Source organism: Eptatretus burgeri, chromosome 5, assembly GCF_056783735.1.
Source record: "Eptatretus burgeri isolate ZD-2024b chromosome 5, Ebu_testis_v1, whole genome shotgun sequence".
In the NCBI taxonomy this organism is placed as follows: Eukaryota; Metazoa; Chordata; class Myxini; order Myxiniformes; family Myxinidae; genus Eptatretus; species Eptatretus burgeri.
Window position 1 is genome coordinate 79,366,514 of NC_140965.1, and position 21,089 is coordinate 79,387,602.

Here is a 21,089-nt window from a genome sequence, read left to right on the forward strand (position 1 = left end):
TTGTTGTTGTTGTTGTTGTTGTTGTTGTTGTTGTTGTTGTTTCAATAATTTTTCCCCCCCCAATAATTACAGGTTTGAGGTGTTTTTACTAATCTCCCGAAATATTTTCCAAATCCAGTAATTTATTTTTACGATGTAAATTTATGTGTGTAAAATAGTTATTTTATTGTTGATAATGAACCAATAAGGAGGTGGAATTCATCGTACTTCCGATTAGCTGGTTACGAGTGTGTACGTTTCTTTTTCTTGGGTCGTCTCCTGTTGTGAAACATTGTGAGGTATTCACGGGGATTGGGGGTGAGGGTGAGGGTGAGGGTGAGGGTGAGGGTGAGGGTGAGGGTGAGCGTGAGGATGCAAGGTCCAGCCATCCGACACGAACACGTGTTTTCATTCATTCAGTGTTGAGTGTGTGAGTGTGTGAGTGTGTGAGTGTGTGTGTGAGTGTGTGAGTGTGTGAGTGTGTGAGTGTGTGAGTGTGTGAGTGTGTGTGTGTGTGTGTGTGTGTGTGTGTGTGTGTGTGTGTGTGTGTGTGTATTTGCCTTTGGTCATTATGTATGTATATATATATATATATATATATATATATATATATATATATAGATATATATATATATATTTTTTTTTTCACACAAACTCACACAGACACACACAAACACACACACTCGCACACAAAAACACACACTCAAACACACACTCACACAAACTCACACAGACACACACAAACACACACACTCGCACACAAAAACACACTCAAACACACTCACACACACACTCGCACACAAAAACACACACTCAAAAACACACTCACACAAACACACACACACAAACACACACACAAACACACACACAAACTCACACACAAACTCACACAGACACACACAAAAACACACACACAAACACTCACACACAAACTCACACAGACACACACAAACACACACACTCACACAAAAACACACACACAAACTCACACAGTCACACACAAACACACACACACAAAAACACACACACACAAACTCACACAAACTCACACAAACTCACACAAACACACACAAACACGCACACACACACACACACACACTCACACACTCACACACAAACACGCACACACTCACACAAACACACAAACACACAACATTTGGTGGTTCATTGCTTAATAATGTTTTGACCTCATTAGTTGAAATATCGAGTTCCTGCAAAACAGTTTACAAGCAACACGTTCTTCTCAATGTATAATAGATGCAGATTATTTGTAGAAATGTTTTTTTATATTATTATTATTATTATTATTATTATTATTATTATTATTATTATTAGGCACTAACCAGACTCTGTGGCTTTATGGTTAGAGCATCTACTCTGAGTCTGGGAGGTCGGCGATTCAAACCCTGGTCGAGTTATATTGTTGTGGGGCCGAGTTTTGGTGGCGAGCACGACCGCTAGATGGAGCAGTCGAATCGGCTCCACCAAACACCCGGAATTTATAGGTCGTCACCCTGGATAACTCCGGAGCTGACGGGTGCCTTATCGGACCGAAGTTTGCCAATAGGTCTACCGCATGGGATAGGGTCAATTGCCAATTTCAATTTACCTAAATACCCACGTCATCCCAACTACCGGGGAAATTCACCTTCGGCGGAGCTCGAGCGGAACGAGCCGTTAGCGTGCTCGAACCGTGCGTAACTCGAGCGGATGGTTACCGAGGTCCGTCGGACCAAATGCACAATTTGCCGCTTCCAAATTTCCCAACACACACTGTGCTAAACCAATAAAGAAAACACAGAAACAAGCTGAAACATTCAACAGGGGGATTTATTTATAATGGGGGGGGGGGGACACTCCAATAGCAGAGTTATCCGACTATAAGAAATGCAGTCAATATTCAAGCAAAAGCACTTATCCAGTTGCGTCTTCAAGACGGGCCCACACACAGACACACCCACACAGAAATGGACCCGTCGGGTCTTTATTGAAGGCCTCCAGCTCAAAGACAGGTGAGCTAGAGACCAGACCATGTGTTTGGACCTGTCCACCTCGTGTGGTCTTCGACGATCCCGCTCGGCGGGTCTCGGACCCGCAACACGATTCTGCTCCAAGCACCAGGTACCACGCTCTCCAACCGGCCACACACCAATCGACCAAGGCCAAGGAGAAGATCAAAGGCAACGATGATCCAGCTCGGCGGGACTCAAACCCACAACACGATGATGATGATCATCATGACGACGAACACGACCCTTTTGCCCCCCCTCCCCACCCAGTCTGGCGTTTCTTATGTTCCTTTTTCCTCCGGGGTGAGCAAATCGCCGTCTGAGGCGCGCTCCACCCTCATTGGACGGGGGCGTCGTGGGGAGGTCGCTCTCTGTGGCCATCTCAAACCTCATTGGCCGGCGTGTCATGGGAAAGCCGCCTTCTGTGGTGTGATTGGACAAGGGGCACGCCCCTGCCTTCCTGGGCGGAGTCCTGGTCTGAGGCGATGGAAATCTCCGCCCACGTACGTGGCCGAACGCATGTGGGCAATGGCGTCGGTGTGTGAAGTGCAGTGAAGGAGGTTTGTTCTAAACGAAACTCCGCAGCGCACACATGTAATTCCCGTTAGACACAGGTATGGGGCCCTAACTATAAACACACTTACCGATATAACTGTTCTATAAGGACCTGAATCTTGAGTGCAGTAAGCTTCCAGATTCGCAACAATATCAAAGACATAAAGAAAAATTGTACGTGCTGCTTCCTTGCTTGACCTTTAGCATTTAAAGGGAAAGCGCACGGACAAGCGACCATTGTCCAGGCTTAATGGGCCTAATTACCTCCTGCATTCCTTTTAAGAGAACTCAAAGTATTTTTCTACTCGTCATGAAGCACACATTCCTGCTGAATCATGTTGTGAACCACAAAGCGCATAAATAACGTGACTTTCTGATGATGCCTATAATTTGTTTGCACAGATTCCTTTTGCACTTTCTTGTGTTTGTTCAAGGCATCAGGTTTTTAGAAACTCCAGATTGCTTTATTTCTTTACCTTTTGTTAATTTACAGACCTCCATGCTCCTGTAGCAGCAATTCAAAACTCTGGGTCTTCGAATGTTTCATCGCCCTTGTTTAAAGCCCCTTGATGCATTTTTGCTTTGTTGGTCGATTCAAGCGGAGGCTCGTTTTGTTTTTGTTTTGTTTGTAGCCAGGTTGGGTTCTTCTCATGGTAGTTTCATTTGCTAATCCATTCCTGAGAGTCCTAGAGTTGAGTGTTCCAATTTGCCAGATGCGTCACCGGCTCGCTTGTGGGTGGATTGGCAACAGAATGAAGCATAATTTCACAGATATCCATTGCTTCGAAAGGGCACACATGGGAAGGTTGATAAGAGTTCAATCAGACTGACAGATAGACAAGTCAAAAGAGCAACAGACGAGAAAGGTACTTGGTAGAGCGCATACCTCCACCACGTAATGCCTGATCCACGAGAACATATCGGGCCCATTACATTTTTGAAATATCATGCCATACAGTACTATATCGTTTTTGGCCCGATCTCTCAACGGTGAAGAATCGCTATGTAATTAAATAATTATCGTATCCAGCTCCGGACTCGGATCTTCACCAAAATCGAATCGATCCATCCTTGCGACACACTCAACCTGTCAACCAAGTTTCGGCTGAATCTGTCCACAACTTTTTCAGATATCATGCTATATATTAGTTTTGCCCTATCTCTCAATGGTGAAGAATCACTTAAAAAATTATCAGATCCAGAGCTGGATTCGGATCTTCACCAAAATTGAATCAATTCTTCCTTGTTACACACCCAACATGTCCACCAAGTTTCATCCAAATCCGTGCACAACTTTTTGAGATATCCTGTACACAAACAAACAAATGAAATTGATCGTTGAGCAAGGAATTGCTGGAATAACTGTCATATCTCCATGATCTCTGAGAAAACAAAAACCTGGAAATCAATTTGGTTCTTATAAGTCGATAGTGCTACTGTTTAATGAGTTATAGCACTTAGTTTGGTCATGATCATAACTTGGAAGTCAATCGGACTTTAAATGGCGTTTTATCGCAATTTGAAAGTTTTGACCCGACCCCCCTGACATTCGACCCCTGACCGCGAAGAAGGGTGTAGCTGGCTACCTTGCCGCGAGCACGCGGCTGGGCGTTCCCTTGGTCTCGGACTCCGTGGTTCGTCGATCGGACACTGCTAACCCAAGCGCGAGGGATGAGGAGCCAGGATCACCACCAGCGACACGCTGAAGAGCGACCGGCCGAGGCAGAGACAGCCGTCGCAGACTCCGTGCCTCGTATCGAGATGTGACGTCCCGAGATATGTCCTCTTCGATGTGATCTCCCGAGAGATGTGTTCTCCCAAGCTCTGCGGCCGCGCATCTATTCACCCTCGTCGGGCGGGAGACAAAGGGGGGGGGGGAGGAAAACGTCTCCGCCCACCTCGTTCACAATCTGAGACGGCGAAGTCCCTGACTGGGTGAGGAGCCCACTCCTCCCACTCTGGGCGGAGTCCCGCTCTGAGGTGGTGAAACCCCAATTGCAAAGTCCGTTTTTTCTTATCCTCCTCTGTGCGTTCCACCCCTCCCCCACTTGGGCGCTCCGTCAAGCGAACCGGTGAGTGGGGGCTTAACCCTTCACCCAGTAACTCGCGGGGGATGCTGGGAGCTGAGGGGTTGCAGCTGTCGTTTGTTGCAGATGGGGTATTCTAATTACAAATCGCAGTGCATTCACACATAATTACCCGCTAGACTAGGGAAAGGGCTATCTATAAACACGTACTTACCGAGATAACTAATCTATAGGAACCTGAATGGTTGAGTGCGATTGCCTTCCAAATCCGCAACAATACATTTTATGCACTTTGTGAGTTCGAGCCCCCTGCTGGCCATTTGTGTTAATTGAGAACAGGAAACAGGAAGTGATGCATCCATTTGAGCACATTTATCAGTCGGATGCACCCCTTTTTGTTATGACATTGAAAGCTTTATCTGTAAGCATAAAAATATTGAACATTTCTTCGTGTTATATCGATAAATATTGGCTGCTCACTAGAGCACCCTTATTCTGGACATTTCCATCTGTCTCTCTGTCCACGAAACTTTGGTCAAGCCTTAGGGGCTAAACCACTCAACCGATTCCAATGAAATTTGGTAGGTAGGACCAATATTTCTGCGAATCGTGTGCTTTCGAATATGGGACCCCCAACGGCATAGCAACGGTCAATTGCGAATATCTCTAAGAGAAAGAGTCTGATATTGAGAAAACTTGGGTGAAATGTGTACAATGTGGCTAGCATGTACACAAAAATGAATGGTTGCTATGCACATCTCCGTTGCTCAGCAACAGCTAAAATACTTTATCGTACATCGTACACTTATTGTGGACTGTACAAAAAAATCAATACCTCTGAAACTGGACCTCCGAGGGACCTGGTTTTTTTTTGTGCCCAAGGAGAATGTCTTACAGCATCATATAAAAAAAATAAAATCTTTAGCGAATAGATAAATGGAATTACCAGGGCTGCCGTTTGTTAGAGTCTCTTTGGAAACATGCCTGAAATTTCACAAGGAGGGTTTCTGGGCGCAAACTAAGAGGGCTGTGATAATCATATTTATTGTGCTAAATTGATTGACAGCATGTACATGAATATCGGCTCGTCGCGTCGGCCAGCTTTCCATCTCGAGCGAGCAGCCATGTCGCCTACTGGCTTGTTTTGCATATGTAGCACTTGAAACATTATTATGTATGCTGAATTTACATTACCACAGCCATCCATATCTGGTTCCCAACTGTGTCTGTGGACGTCCTATTGCAGTGGGTTCTTTTTCCAAGGAGGTTGGTGGCAGGATTTGCACTCCGGCCACCATAAAACACTTCATTCCATAAAACACACTAAGTGGTGTTTGTCAGGGTGGTGCTGAGGTGTCGTCCACCAGATGGCGGTCTCCTCGGGTTAACCTGAGGCAGTCCCTACAGGTGGGTGCCTGAAATGTCCTATCACGAAGACATAGGGGATGGCCAGATGGAGGCTCCTGCAGTACTGATGGAAAGTGGACGCAGCAATGCGCTGTGGAACATGCTCCGTAAGTACGTACGTAGTTCGGTCGGTCGGCCTTGCCTGCCATCCACTGTCATACAGTTGCTCGCTTGCATTGTTTGTTATATCATAGCCTTCTCCTTTACATCGGCGGAGTGTTGTATTCGCATTTTGTTTGCTTGCAGCATTGTATATGCATTTTATCCCTTGTTATGCATTTCTGTATTGAACAGGCTTTCAGTGAAGCTTACTCTTAAGCAGTCAATACAACCAACATATGGAGCCTCGTTATAGTAATTGTTCTGTATTTTTGTCTTTTTTCAGTTTCACTCCTTATTCATTGACTCCGTGCCTGTGTGACTTCAACAAAACACCGGAGATAGGAGGCTGTCGCCTGACTCCCATGTCATTCTTGAATGGAGTTTGGCTGTCTGTCTAAATATGTACAGTTACACGCATAGGGAGGACAGTTATACAACATGCATGCAAAATTTCAATGCAATATAATGATTCATTCACAAAACAAAATCGTTTCAGTAGATTCAATTGAGCTCCTGTTGATGAACAACCGTTTTAAGGACAGTTGTTCAAACGATGCCGGAAATGTAATTTGTCAAAAAAAAAAACAAAAAAAAAACATTTTGTGTTCAAGCAAACTGTGAAACAAAGTTCGGATTGAGGTTTAAACGCACGAACTATAGTAATCAATATCAAATTCCTTGTTTAAACAAACAGAAAATGAAGTTACAATCTTACAAAAAGATGCTGGACATGACAAATGATTAACGACTTGGCAAAAGTCATGTTGATTTACTTTTGTTGCTGCCATTTCAGAATGCCCTTGCGTTTTGGGCATTCATTTGTAAAACAATAATAATTCAACAGTTCCATGAAGCACTTTCTGATTGGGTTGATGAAGGAAGTGTCATGGATGAAGTATATCTTGATTTTTCAGGAGGCATTTGATAACATACCACAAAGAGGGCTGTAAGGCAAGGTTAGGACTTGCGGAATGGCTGGTAGAGTAGATAACTCAATTGAAAACTGGCTTAGCGATAGGAAGCAAACGAGTGGCTGTGAATGGGAGAGGATGGCTGGCTGGGAGGATGTACGTAGTGGGGTACTATACCTCGGGGATCAGTTCCAAGACCATTATTATTCATAATTTCCATCAATGATTTGGATAGTGGGGTTAAGAGTAGGCTTTCCATATTTGCAGATGATACTTAGCTTGGAGGTACGGTGCTGTAGATTGGAGAGAAGGGCATGGTGAGATTCAGCAAAGTCGAGATACTTTCATAGATTGTTAGATGTAGTTTAACATACGGGAATATCAAGTGCTAAGGAGGAGTATGAATAATGAAAATAGGGATTATGTAATTAAGGGGCAATCTTGAAACGTGTCACATAGGAGAAGGATCTGGGGATGGTAACAGATACAGGGGTTAAGAGTACATCACACTGCCAGGTAGCTTTATGGAAAGCTAACAGGGTTTTAGATAGCATTCCTAGGGGTATAAATTATAAATCAAAGAGGGTGGTTTTAACATTGTATAGGAATTTAGTGAGGCCACATCTAGAATATTGTGTGCACTTTTGGTCACCACAAGTGAGGAAGGACAAAGATGTCATAAGGAGGGTTCAGCACAGGGTTACTAGATTGATTCCAGGCCTAGCTAGACTCAGCCCTGAGGAGCAGATGAAAGAGACAGGGCTTTATACACTACAAAGGAGACAGTTATGACAGAGATGTTTAAGATAATGAAGGGAACAGACATAACAAGTGCAGAAGAGTTTTTCATCAAATTGACAGTCATATGATTCAGGGCCACATCCTGAAGGTAAAGAAGAGGAGAGTTTGGATGGTTGTAAGGCAGGAGGTCTTTCACTGTATGCCTAATGTTGGCTTAATGGCTCGAGTGATGGGCTTGGTGTACTCGGGTCCTGAGTTCAAATCCTGCTTGGTTGTTGAATTAATACCAGGTGGGGTGGACTCAGCCTACCATCCTTCTGAGATCGGCAAAATGAGTACCAGCTTGCTGGTATCCTGTGTCGGAGTGGCGACCTGTCCAGGATTGTGCCCAATAGCCAAGGAGACTGCTTCGGCAGCACCAATGCTCTGCAGAGAGTATGGTCACAATGGATGGATGGATGGATCCAAAACTACGAGCTTTTCTACCACTGTTAATCCGCCCCAAACCCACCTCTTTCAAATTCCCTGCTTTCCTTCCTGAAGGTCCCTGTCATGTCCATCTTGTTCACCCTGTGTACCCCCCCCCCCCCCCCCACAATCGATTGCCCTTCCACAGATCTCCTCATGTCTATTAAATGAAAGTAATAATTAAATCAGTTTGAATGAGGATATTGCATTGCTGTGTTGACAGACTGACTGCCTGGCCACAACTTTGAGGTTGTGGGTCCATTGATGTGGACCTTCGACCGAGGTTGTGGATCCGCGGTTTTGAGAGGTTCTGGGCTGAAAGGATTGAAACCTCGATGAAAAACGGTGCCCAGCTGATGATCCACGCAGTTGGCAAATCAGTCAATTGCTTGTAAGTTAAGGTTATAACTTCAAATAAAATAGCTTTTGTAAGTACTTACCAGTACAACGTGTGTGTGTGTGTGTGTGTGTGTGTGTGTGTGTGTGTGTGTGTGTGTGTGTGTGTGTGTGTGTGTGTGTGTGTGTGTGTGTGTGTGTGTGTGTGTGTGTGTGTGTGTGTGTGTGTGTGTGTGTGTGTGTGTGTGTGTGTGTGTGGTTTATATTGTTACGGTTGTGGGGGTAGATGGAGGAATTAAATCGTAAAGTTATGATTGAAGAGAGTTGTTTGGTCCATGGACGTGTAGGAGACATCTCAATGTAAATAAGTAGGGGGACTGTAAGATTAAGTGTTACGTGTCACTACATGGGCAGTAGTGCAGTGTCAATTAGATAGGGATTAAGGATAAGTTCTACCAGTATGTCATTGCACCCTGTGGCTTTTCCCTATGTTTTTGCATTACAAACCATGGAAGAATTGCATTTTTATAACCGGACCAAGTGGGTAAGAAGCCCCACCTCCAAGGGTGATGGCAGGCGAAGTCACGCCCCCGAGGCTGATTATTGATTGACGTGATATTAGTGGTAGGAAGAAGATTAGGGCATAGGAGGCAGGTGATCAGGGAGAGAAAAAGGAACGGACGAGTACGGAGTGAGGGGCGCACACGGTCGAGAGAGAACGTAGCTCGGAGATGGCCTGGAAGAACAGTAGTGGGGCAGATAACAGCAATTTTTGAGAGGAATCATGTAAATGATGATACAAGCATCAAATTTGGCACATTTGTTCTCCAGGGGATTCTAATCAAATCTGCCTGATTGGCCATTTGAACATCCAAATTTTGAAAAATTTGAAGAAAAAAAAAAAACTTCAAAAAAGTCAAGATCACGAATAAATGTTGGACGCTGGCTGAGATTGGTGAATGTTTCTGAAACATCATCAAAGACGTTCCAAGTCTGCCATGCAGTTTTCTTCCCTTTACCGCGGAAGGCAGACACGACGTCACATCCAGTGAACGCATGGAAGTATGGGATCCCTCGAGCTTTCTCAGGCCCTATTGCAGAAACTACCTCATGGACTGGAATCCATCGCGCCTTGGCTCCTTGGCCAAAGGCAATCCACATGTTCTCAAGACCTAGTTCCTGTAAGGATGGCAGTACAGATATTGCTATGACTAGTACGTCCGTGTCATTAGCCTTAATGATAATGGACTTGCTACCATCCGTCGTTGCATCCCTGGCGTGTACAAATATTCGAGTGTCAACTTCTTCATGACAACATGGAAACACAGCATCCAGTGCTTTTGTTTCATGAATCCCTCCTTCCAGTGAATACTTTTGCAGTCCACCTGAAATTGCCCGATCCTTATTGACACAGAACCTCTCAAGGGGTGGTCAGATACACAAAATGATAAGAAAGGTTGGAAGATGCGTGGTTGGAAAGGGGTGGGTAGAATAAATGAAGGGGTTGTTCAGGCCTGGTCGAGCCAACTAAGGTGCCCTTGCCGAGATTTGATGGGATGAACAGGCTACAGTTTCCCATAAATGACATGTTCCGCAGTGGGTCCGGGCGAACTCGGTATTTGTGTCCCCAGGATCACAGGACCAGTGTGACTTCAAGGTGTCTAAAGAACTTCAAGGTCTTAAGAACATGTGACTTCAAGGTGTCTAAAGAACCCCGGCAATGCTCTGGGAAGGAGTTTTAATGAGGGCTTCAGTGGAGAGGCTGGGAGAAGCACCACACACTCCTCACTCTCTGCATTCTCAGCTCCAATTTGTGATACAGACCTCACCAGAGAGGTTGCTGGCTCTCAACTGAACTTTCCCCTCCAAAACCCAGTTCAAAACCATCCCTCGTGTGACTTCATCATGTGCACCCATTGGTTTCCTGGCTTGAGTACACCGCTGATTGGCCTGATTCGAAGGACAAAGGAGTAGCCTTTGGCTCGATATCCGTCAGTGGTGACGCCTCTGAGGAGAAAGGGAAATGGTATATTAATCAAATAAAGAAATGAGGAAAAACAGCACATTTCACAGTGAAAAATACAAAGGGATTGAGGGGAGACAAAGCCATGCCAAACACCATCTTGGCAGACCTAAATTGTGGTTTCCAATATATATAATCTCAATATACAAATTACGATATAGCTAATCAACTATTTAACCCATAAGAGTCCATTTTAATTGCAATATATTACAAGGAATACAAAGAACTTAAATGCAGAAAGATGCTACAATGCCCATCAAGCCTAACTCCAATCATGCCAACATCTTAGTACTCCTCCATCCCCACTACTTCCAGATACCCATCAAACTCAATTTGAAAACTATCCACTGACTCTACTGGTGCTATTCCATGTATTCACTACTTTATGAGTAAAATACCCCTGCCTTACTTCCCTTCTAACTCTCCTCTTCTCTACTCTAAATTTGTGCCCCCTTGTCCTGTCAGTGTCCATGATGCTGAAAAATTATTCTCTACTGATTTTGTTTATACCCTTCATTATATGAAACATCTCTATCAGATCACGTCACAATCGTCTCCTTCATAATATGAAAAGTCCTTTCTCTTTCAGCCATTCCTCATAACTTAGTCGATAGCTTTCTGGTCTTGCACCCTTTGCTCTTTCCATGCTTCATCCCCACTCCCCACCCCCCAGGTTTCTACAGGGCACACGTGGTGCACCATTTAACCCCATTCTGGTGAAACTCCCAAAATACAGAATCACTGCTCACCTCCCTCATTTATTCCTCCAGTTGCCTAGGTGCGCATGCACAGTGTTTGCGGACCGTGGGAATAAACGTGCTGATCTGACTTGGGTATTGTCTTGCTTGTCACCCCAGAATCCTGCAGTTACATCACAATTGGTGACAACTTTGATGCATTGCTCATTTGGCATTGTTTACGATGGTGTCCTTTGAGATTCTGTCAGAGTACCAGCCAGATGAAGACTGGGAAGATTTTGCAATCATTTGCAACAATACTTTATCGTTAACAAGATGAGGGAAGCAGAGAATGCTGATCATTCTGCTCGTTGCCAGGCCATTCTGCTCACCATGTGTAGTGTCTCGGCATGGGTTATATACGTCATAAATTTAATTCTTCACTCGCATCGGGTCATACATCAGATATACTGTATAAAGTTTCAGATTTTTTTCAGATAAGACTTTCAATTCAACAAATTATGGCTGGAATACCAGTTCTCTGATGACATCATTGTTATTATCACCCGTCAACATATGAAGGGAAGTTGACATATACAAAGGTTCAAATTTTATTTTGTAAGGTGGTTTTGGAGAAAATTATGTTCAATCTCTTTCCTTTAATCCAATGTGGCTGCCAAACCATGTGACCGATGACATAAATTTAATTCTTCACTCACAGAGTCACAGTTCAGATGTATGAAGTTTCAGATTTTTCGGATAAGGATTTCAATTCAACCAATTATAGCTGGAATACCACTTCACCAATGATGTCATCGTTATCACTATATACCGCATGGGGGAGTTGATGACATATGCCAAGTTTCAATTTTTTTCATTGAGCGGTTTTAGAGAAAATGATGTCCAAGTTTTTTTGTTGAATCCAATACGGCTGCCATACCATGTGACCTATTACATCAGTTGGCAATAAAATATTTTCTATGGGGAGTCTCTCCTACGTTTGAAGTTTTGTATCGATTGGACAAGTGGTTGCAGAGAAAACCATTTTTAAAGTGAAAATATACAGACATGGACACACAGACAGACAAACAGACAGGCACGGGCATTGCAATAGTCTCGCACCCTCTTTGGAGTGAGACTAATAACATTGCTCATCTCCCTTCTCATCCATCCCGGTCTTTTTCTTCCTCTTTCGTTGGACTTCACTGAAATCTACCTATTCTTCACCTGGCACAATTTCTCCTTGAAGGTTTCCCATTCAATCTTATGCAGACCACCTACAGACTACACATTAGGTTTTCTCAATCTAGAGCACCTAACTCTCTTCTCAAACCTTCAACATTTGCCTTCCTGAAATTTAACAGCCTCACCTTACTAAACCGAACTCCACATCTCAACAATATAGTTGTACACACAATGTTGTGGTCACTGCTCTCCAGATGCTCTGCTACCTCCACCTCCTTCACCATATTGGTATTGTTGCTTTAAAAAGGTCAAACACTGAATCCCCTCCTGCTTTTTGAATTATTCATGAATCCCTCCTTCCTGCTCTTCAATCATACCAGTACCCTATGAACACATCCTACAAATGAAATATCTTACAATCTCTAATCTTAATCCACACAGGAACCTCCACATTAATTCCTGTAGGCCTTCGGGGAAGGGGTCCTCCTTCTTTACTCTCATCATTCCTTCCTCTCCATACAATATTATCTTTTACCCAAATTTCCACAACACCTTCTGTCTCCCCTTTCATATCACATCGATACATTTTGTAGCCTTCTTGTCCTGCCCTCCAACTACACTCATTAAAACAAGTCCCACTTACTGCAAGTACATCATACTCCTTGCTTTACACTTGACCTTCAAGTTCCTCGATGTTATTATTTCAACTCCTGGAGTTGGTGTATAATATCCTCAGTTTTTTTCCCTCCTGTAATTACCCTTTGCTCCCTGTCCCCACCAGTTGTGCCATCAGCATCTCCACCGTAATCTAGCTGAAAAAAATCCTTAATTCTCTCTTCAATTTCCATTACAAACTTTGCTGCCCCCTTTCTGTTTAGTCTCTTGCCATCACTGTGGAAACACTTCCTTTTGCCCCCAAAAAGACTTCCAGTGCCTCAAAAACCAAAATTCATACAGCCCACATCATTCCTCAAACAATGGATTTAACATCCATTTCCCTACTTGTGAATTCCCCACCGCCACACATTCTCGGGAGAATGCTGGAAAAATTTCATTGAAACGCCTTTCCCTCAATCAATAACCCAATAATTTATACTGAGCCTTGAAGTCCTCTGAATTTCTTATTCTCACTTCGCTAGCATCCACATGTACCACACCCAATGTCCCTCCACCATGACCTGACAAAACCTCATCCAATGATCCATCAATATCCCTCATCCCCATCCCTCTGGAACAAAACAACATCCTATTTTTCAATTCGTGCCACAAAATGGAGAAGCCACGTCCCCATTCACTTCATCCTCAACAAAAACGATCTCACTGAGACCCCGACCTCCCTCCATCCCATCTCCATCTGACGCTCACCACCGCGTGCACCCACGCCACCGCCCGCATCATCCGCACAACGACCCTCGTTGGCACCCGCGACCGTAGCATCCCCAACACCAAACACACCACCGCCACACCTCATGTGAAACACCCCCAACATCTTCATTACCTGCCACCCACCCACTTCGCAACCCCTAACAGGCAATTCCTTGTATGTGTGCCTGGTGTTGGCTTAATGGTTCGGGTGGCGGGCTTTGGATCCTAAGGTCCTGAGTTCAAATAACGTTCATCTGTTGAATTGATACCAGGTGGGGTTGACTCTGCCTGTCATCCTTCCGAGGTTGGCAAAATGAGTGCCAGCTTGCTGGTATCCTGTGTCGGAGTGGTGACCCATCCAGGATTGTTCCCAATATCCAAGGAGACTGCTTAAGCAGCACCAATGCTCTGCACAGAATATGGTCCCATCTCCTTCTCTGTCGAATCATAGGCATACCAGCAATAAATAACGCACATAATACGATACACCACCTACATTTGTTTCATGTGCCCCCGCCCCTCATCCCCGGTTTAGGTTTATTTCATACATTGCAAATTCCACAATCCCTGACCCACCCTCTGTTCGTAAGTCTGAATTTCCAGGATGGAATGAATTGTTTCATTCATCAGACCAGCATGTAATCAATTCCAGACTGGCAGAGAGTGATGCAACTGCTGATAGGCCTGTCCAGGGACGGGGTAGTCGTGTTGAGTCGACACGATGAGGAGTGAACTGTAAAAGGGGAAGGTTTCAGACATCGCAGAACATTATTTTATAAAACACACCAATGGAAAAAAAGAAAGTTGTGAAATGGAAACTTTCTAAAATTAGTTTGAATGTTTCAAATATGCAGTTTCTTTGGAAATTACTTTGATCCACGTTGTCCCACGTCCATCGTGTGGTGTCCTTCAGTTAGAAAGCGGTTTCATTTTAACCACATTTTATGATAAGGTAATCTATTGATTTGAAGTTTTGCTTTGCTCGATAAAAACTCTTCTCGGAAATTAATAAATGAGAAGGTTAAAAAACAAAAGAAAGAAAAAAAAAGTAATCTATTTATTACGTACGCGAATATGGCAGAATTTTTTTTACTCTCTCCACCCCCCTCCCCCCTCTCCCCCCAACAAGTCCCATATATTCTACACTTGCCTCTTCATTTTCCTCTCTCCACTGATCTCCCAGCCCTCTTACCATTCATTCCCTCCTCTCTCCATCCATAACCCCTCCTCTCCCATCTCTTCACTATCATTTAACTCCCTCTTCATTTTCTCATTTTTCTGAACATGGCTCCCCTGCCCCTCTCTCAACATTCCTTCATTGTAAAAAATATGACATTAAACTGTTGTGCCCATTTCACTCACACACACACACACACACACACACACACACACACACACACACACACACACACACACACACACACACACACACACACACACACACACACACACACACACACACACACACACACACACACACACCGTGCTGTAAGTCTGCATTAATGATGATAACTGCAGCACACAGACCATTCAAAGGGATTCTTTTGAGAGTTATTTCATGACTGAGTCGAACGCGCTGCTCACTGTTGTTTAACTCGTCGTCCGGAGGGGCAGGAAACCTCGGCGATGACGTCATTGGCGGCAGAATGGTCGGTCAGCGGATCCGGTCAAGACAGAGGAGTGATGTAATTCGAGTGGGAGGGGCTTCCCAGTGATTAACGAGGTCAATTTGGGCAGCCGGGTTGATCGGAAGGAGGAGCTAATGGAGTGGGCGGGGCCCTGTAAAATGGGCGTGGTCATGCACCGTTGTTTCCCAATTCTTTTGGAGCCTTACTCCTGCACTTCCCTTCCCCTTTTCCCTCCCTTCGTCCCGCATCCTCGGTGCCCTCTTCGGGCGTAGTTTGCTGCGCGGCCGACCCGGGCCAAGCTGTGCGGGAAACAAAGGACGATCGCGCTTCGTGAGAAAGGTGCGTCATGTGCCGGGTGGCCACGTGCGGCTGCACTCTCTCCCCCCGGGCTCGATGCGGACCCGATATTGAATCGGAGGAAAAAAGTTTTTTTTTTTTCGAATGAATTTATTTATTTATTTCACTGTTCCGGCGGGGCGTGGGCGCATGTTCGAATAACCCGGTGCCCCCTCCAAGTACTGGTTCATTGGGTCTAACTTGGCGACTCCCCTCCGAGACCGGAGAGGTGGTGGCGACGCGCGAACATCGATCGGCGTCTCCTAGTTGATAATACATGAGATTATGATACCGGTGGAGTTGCGTATTCGGTACGAAATGACGTAATTCCATTGGTCTCATCGATGTTGCAGTAGCTGCTTTGATCGCATTTTGTTTCCATCAGGTCTTTTAAATTTGCATGACCGTGACGTCTCAGGTTATGACGTCATTCTAGGACTTTTTTTACGTTTACAGTCTTCTTCTTTGTTGTAACTTCTCTATTTACGTGTCTTTTTCAAGCTTTCGACAGAAGAAAATTGAAACGACAGCCGAGACTTCAAGGGGGCTCTGAAAACCTGATCGATCGGCGTGGTTGTGGCTCGAAGAAGGGTCTCGTTCCTCGCACGTGCCAATCGTGTGTGACGTCTCAATAGTCCAAGATGCTGCAGCAGATCCTTCAACACATGTTCATTGAGCCCGAACTTTTAGCTGAACTCAACGAGGAGCAGAAGCAGATCTTGTTTGTGAAGATGCGCGAAGAACAGGTGCGCCGATGGAAAGAGCGTGAGGAGAAAATAGCGAAGGAGGGCTTCTGTAAAGGGCGACCCACAAAAAGTGAGTTTTATTGAGAGCAACTCTGTGCCAGCTTTCTAGTTTCTGACTTTGATAAGTCGTGTTTTTTTTTTTTATGGTTTTCATTAAATTGTATCCCTTCCCCAATCAATCGAGGCTTCTGGATGAGCAAGATGACACTTGTCGAAAGAACCATAGATATTTGGAGCTTCGTGCTTTCATAAATTGCCGAATAGGTTCTTTAATGCAGCTTTTTGAGGGTGATCGAAGAGTGTTCATGGGGAGAAGTAAATTCCTATTAAGGTGGCCTTGGAAGTGATGCTACTTCCCCCAAGGTGTGTGTGTGTGTGTGTGCGTGCCGGCTAACTCCACTGTTAAAATAAAATAAAAACCTAGAAAATGGGGAACTTCTTTGCTAATATTGAGTGGGAGGGAACAATGGACGATGAATGTGCAAACAAACAAAATGGAGAGGACCTTTTGACTATTACACAGGTAAGAGAAATGTGGAGGTTTCGTTGGAAAGCTTGCTTTTGGGGCGGTTGATAAGAGTTGGGTCGGCAAGGAACGGCTGAGCAAAGAAAAGTTTCAAGGCTAGAAGATAGAGGTCATCATGCTGTCTTTGGTGGAATCGTAATCTGAGTTGCTTCGGCCTTCTTTTGGGTCATTTACAGAATTGAATATTATTTCATGAACAGATGCTCTTTTATTTGCCAATTATATCCAGAATTTTTTTTAAATTTTTTTTTTTTTAATTTGCTATGTGATGTCAAGACTTAAGAGTTGAGTGAAAGTTCAATAATCTGACTAGTGTGGCCATGGAGTAGCTGATATGGGACAGATTGGTGATGTAGTGTCAAGGACAGGTTTACATGATTGGCAACAGGTGGACATGATGTGAAACACAGACGAAGATGAATGAGTATCGCAGAGGGACAGGGAGCAGGTGGCAAGAGTGGTGGGATTGGTTGATTTTGTTGTTGAGAGCACAATGTGAATGCAAAAGCCACAGGAAACAAACTGGTGTTTTAGGAAGATGTCTGGAAGTCGTTGGTGAAAGTGATTGAACTTGGTCATGTAGATCGAGGTGGACATTTTGGAAAAATTCTCTGCAGAACCTAAGATTGAGAGAGAAGGGTGAGCAAGGAAGAAGCAGGTGAGAGCTTGTTGCTGAAGCCACCTTGGAGCAATCGTGGAGAAGCGATACATGTGAATGGGAGGGAGGTTATGGTAAGAAATGGAAACTTGGAAAAGAGAGAATGGATAGATCTGAGGATAGCTCAGACTTGTTTGGCTAGTGCCAGGCTGACTAAGTTACATATGTTCTTGATCAATGAGATAAACAATGGCATGATTAAGAGCAAAAAACACAATGTGAATATATTTGGCACAAAGATGCAACAGTGAGTAATATTTAGAACTTATAAAAGCTGCATCAGTTCCGGAGAGTGATTTTATTCCATGTTGTCCAGGGATGGTAAATCGGCATGCGTTGCTGTTGGGTCATGCCATTTAACTGGAAAGATGACCAAATGCCATGGAGATACTGCAGAAACATGTCCACATTGACAATCCATCCATCCATCCATTAGGACCATACTCTGTGCAGAGCGTTGGTGCTGCCGAAGCAGTCTCCTTGGCTATTGGGAACAATCCTGGACGGGTCGCCACTCCGACACAGTATACCAGCATGCTGGCACTCATTTTGCCGACCTTGGAAGGATGACAGGCAGAGTCAACCCCACCTGGTGTTAATTCAACAGCTGAGCGGGATTTGAACTCAGGACCCTAGGATCCCAAGCCCACTACCCTAACCATTTAGCAAACACCAGGCATACATTGACAATTGTAGCATGAAAACCTGGTGTTGGCTTCGTGGTTAGAGTGGCTGGCTTGGAATCTTAGGGTCCTGAGTTTGAGCCCCATTCACCGCTTAATTAACACCAGGTGGGGTTGATTCAGCCTGTCATCCTTCCGAGGTCAGAGAAATGAGTCCCAGTGTGCTGGTATAGGGGCACAGCATCAGCGGCATAGTCACGCCCCAACAAAATGATAGCGACCCGACAGCAAAACTGCCATACGCAGGAAGATCATAGCATGACCCATTCTGGCACTCGGACAAACTGAGTTGCCCTCTCCCTTCAACTGGTGAAACTACTTTAAGACAAAAAATTTAACATTGTTTTACACATGCTGTTTACAATTGCAACAAATAAGTTAAGTATTGTGCAATTGCATTTTGTATCGTGAAATATGTTTCATTCATTCAGTGTTGAGTGTAATTAAAAGATGGTCCAGTCTATGACACATTGGATATAATGTCTGAATGGTTTCACTGAGGTGTGCGTGCGTGCGTGCGTGCGCGCTTAGTCATTGTATATATATATATATATATATATATATATATATATATATATATATATATATATATATATATATATATATATATATGTAATTATACACACACGGGCAGACAGACAGACAGACAGACAGACACACACACACTACATTTGGTGGTTCATTGCTTAATAATGTTTTGACCTCATTAGTTGAAATATCGAGTTCCTGCAAAACAGTTTAAAAGCAACACGTTCTTCTCAATGTATAATAGATGCAGATTATTTGCAGAAATGTTTTTTTTTTGTTATATTTTATTTTATTATTCGGCACTAACCAAAGCCTGGTGTTGGCTCAGTGGTTAGGGTGGCAGCTTGGGATCCCAGGGTCCTGAGTTCAAGCCCGTTGGCTGCTGAATTAACACCAGGGGGTTGACTCAACCTGTCATCCTTCCGAGGTCGGCGAAGTTAGAACCAGTGTACTGGTCCCGGTGTATGCCCCAGTTAGAATAGGTGTACCATATCCCTGTGTGTCGTAAGAGGCGACCAGGGTTGTGTCAGGAAGGGCATCCGGCCATAAAACATTGCCTCAAGAAAATGCCCAACCCCTGCACAGCAGGGAAAAATGGCTGTAAAAACGGTCATTTTTATTTTCTTTATTAGGCATTAACCAGACTCTGTGGCTTAATGGTTAGAGCGTCCACTCTGAGTCTGGGAGGTCGGCGATTCAAGCTCTGGTCGAGTTATATCAAAGACATAAAAACAATTGTACGTGCTGCTTCCTTGCTTGACCTTGAGCATTTCAAGGGATAGAGCACAGACAAGCGACCATTGTCCAGGCTTAATGGGCCTAATTGCCTCCTGCATTCCTTTTAAGAGAACTCAAAGTATTTTTCTACTCGTCATGAAGCACACATTCCTGCTGAATCATGTTGTGAACCACAAAGTGCATAAATAACGTGACTTTCTGATGATGCCTATAATTTGTTTGCACAGATTCCTTTTGCACTTTCTTGTGTTTGTTCAAGGCATCAGGTTTTTAGAAACTTCAGATTGCTTTATTTCTTTACCTTTTGTTAATTTGCAGACCTCCATGCTCCTGTTGCAGCAATTCAAAACTCTGGGTGTTCGAGTGTTTCATCGCCCTTGTTTAACGCCCCTTGATGCATTTTTGCTTTGTTGTTCTATTCAAGCCGAGGCTCGTTTTCTTTTTGTTTTGTTTGTAGCCAGGTTGGGTTCTTCTCGTGGTAGTTTCATTTGCTAATCCATTCCCGAGAGCCCTAGAGTTGAGTGTTCCAATTTGCCAGATGCGTCACCGGCTCGCTTGCATTTGTTGTGGGTGGATTGGTAACAGAATGAAGCATAATTTCACAGATATCCATTGCAGAATGTGAGGTTGCTTGTAATCCATGTGTCCTGCAAGTGTACAGTGTCGAGCAAAAAATTCCAATTGCAAATGCTGCAGGGTTTAAGGAAATGGAAGCAGCTGTGAATGTGAACCATGCAGAGCTGATAAGATTGTCTGTGCTCCCAAAACCAGTGTTGAAAAATGCAACATTTTTAGCATTTGCAGAAACCACAATTTGCTGACTGAAAACGAGTCAAATGTCTCTCGTGTTGTTGAACCTTTGTCATTTATCACGGAAAACGACAAAATGGTGTCTTTTAAGAATCATTCTTGAGCGGCAGACTTTTCAGATTCTTATTTATCACCAACAGCAGCTTCACTTTAAAAAAAAAAAAAAAATTCTGTTGTTTCTCAACCTCACTATGCATATTAATTAGGCCATGGGCCAATCACCCAAAATGCACTTCTCATTACCATCCCGGGTGGCAAAGGTTGACTGTACTTTTTGGAAAGATCTTTGTCTGTGCCAACTTTTTGGGTATGATTGCCACTCCAAATCGGTAGCTTTATTGTAGTTTTTTGGGAAAATAGGCATTTTTGGGGTAAAATCGTGTTTTTTGAATATTCAACTGTAGAAAAAATATCTGCAACAAAACAACATATTTGAGACTTGGAATAAATAGCTATGTAAAGTACAACCATTTTGGTGTGTTTTGTGTTGGGTTTCAATCGTCGTTACCATGGCAACAGCCATTTTAAGGTTTAAAAAAAAAACATGGTTTTTGATAGTGAAACTTTAAAAATTCATATCTCAGAAATGAAAAATGATTTTTGAACCATTTAAACGTTAAACACATACTGATGCATCTGGGCAGTTTTTAA

At 43.9% G+C, this 21,089-nt stretch overlaps 1 protein-coding gene and 2 long non-coding RNA genes across 8 annotated transcripts in view; 2 read left to right on the plus strand and 1 right to left on the minus strand.

Moving 5' to 3' along the window:
* Positions 1–23: 23 nt before the first annotated feature.
* Positions 24–12,222, plus strand: LOC147026774 (uncharacterized). Of its 4 annotated transcripts, none has more exons than XR_015058503.1 (4): positions 24–297; positions 5,817–6,088; positions 8,423–8,590; positions 11,416–12,222. It is a non-coding gene; the product is annotated as an uncharacterized LOC147026774 (long non-coding RNA). The 4 variants fall into 4 exon arrangements; XR_015058502.1 differs by having other exon boundaries at positions 5,817–6,084; positions 6,363–8,590; XR_015058500.1 differs by having other exon boundaries at positions 5,817–6,084.
* Positions 10,193–15,571, minus strand: LOC147026775 (uncharacterized). Its single transcript, XR_015058504.1, has 3 exons — positions 15,370–15,571; positions 14,362–14,518; positions 10,193–10,542 (listed from the first exon to the last, which is right to left on the minus strand). It is a non-coding gene; the product is annotated as an uncharacterized LOC147026775 (long non-coding RNA).
* A 36-nt stretch (positions 15,572–15,607) lies between these two features.
* SH2D4B (SH2 domain containing 4B) overlaps positions 15,608–21,089 on the plus strand; it is a 100,602-nt gene continuing 95,120 nt past the window's right edge. The window contains exons 1-2 of one of the 3 annotated variants that reach the window (XM_085882578.1): positions 15,608–15,752; positions 16,251–16,565. In XM_085882578.1, coding sequence (XP_085738704.1) covers positions 16,391–16,565 — 175 coding nt within the window. In that variant the 5' untranslated portion in view covers positions 15,608–15,752; positions 16,251–16,390. The other 2 variants (XM_085882579.1, XM_085882580.1) reach the window with 2 other exon arrangements.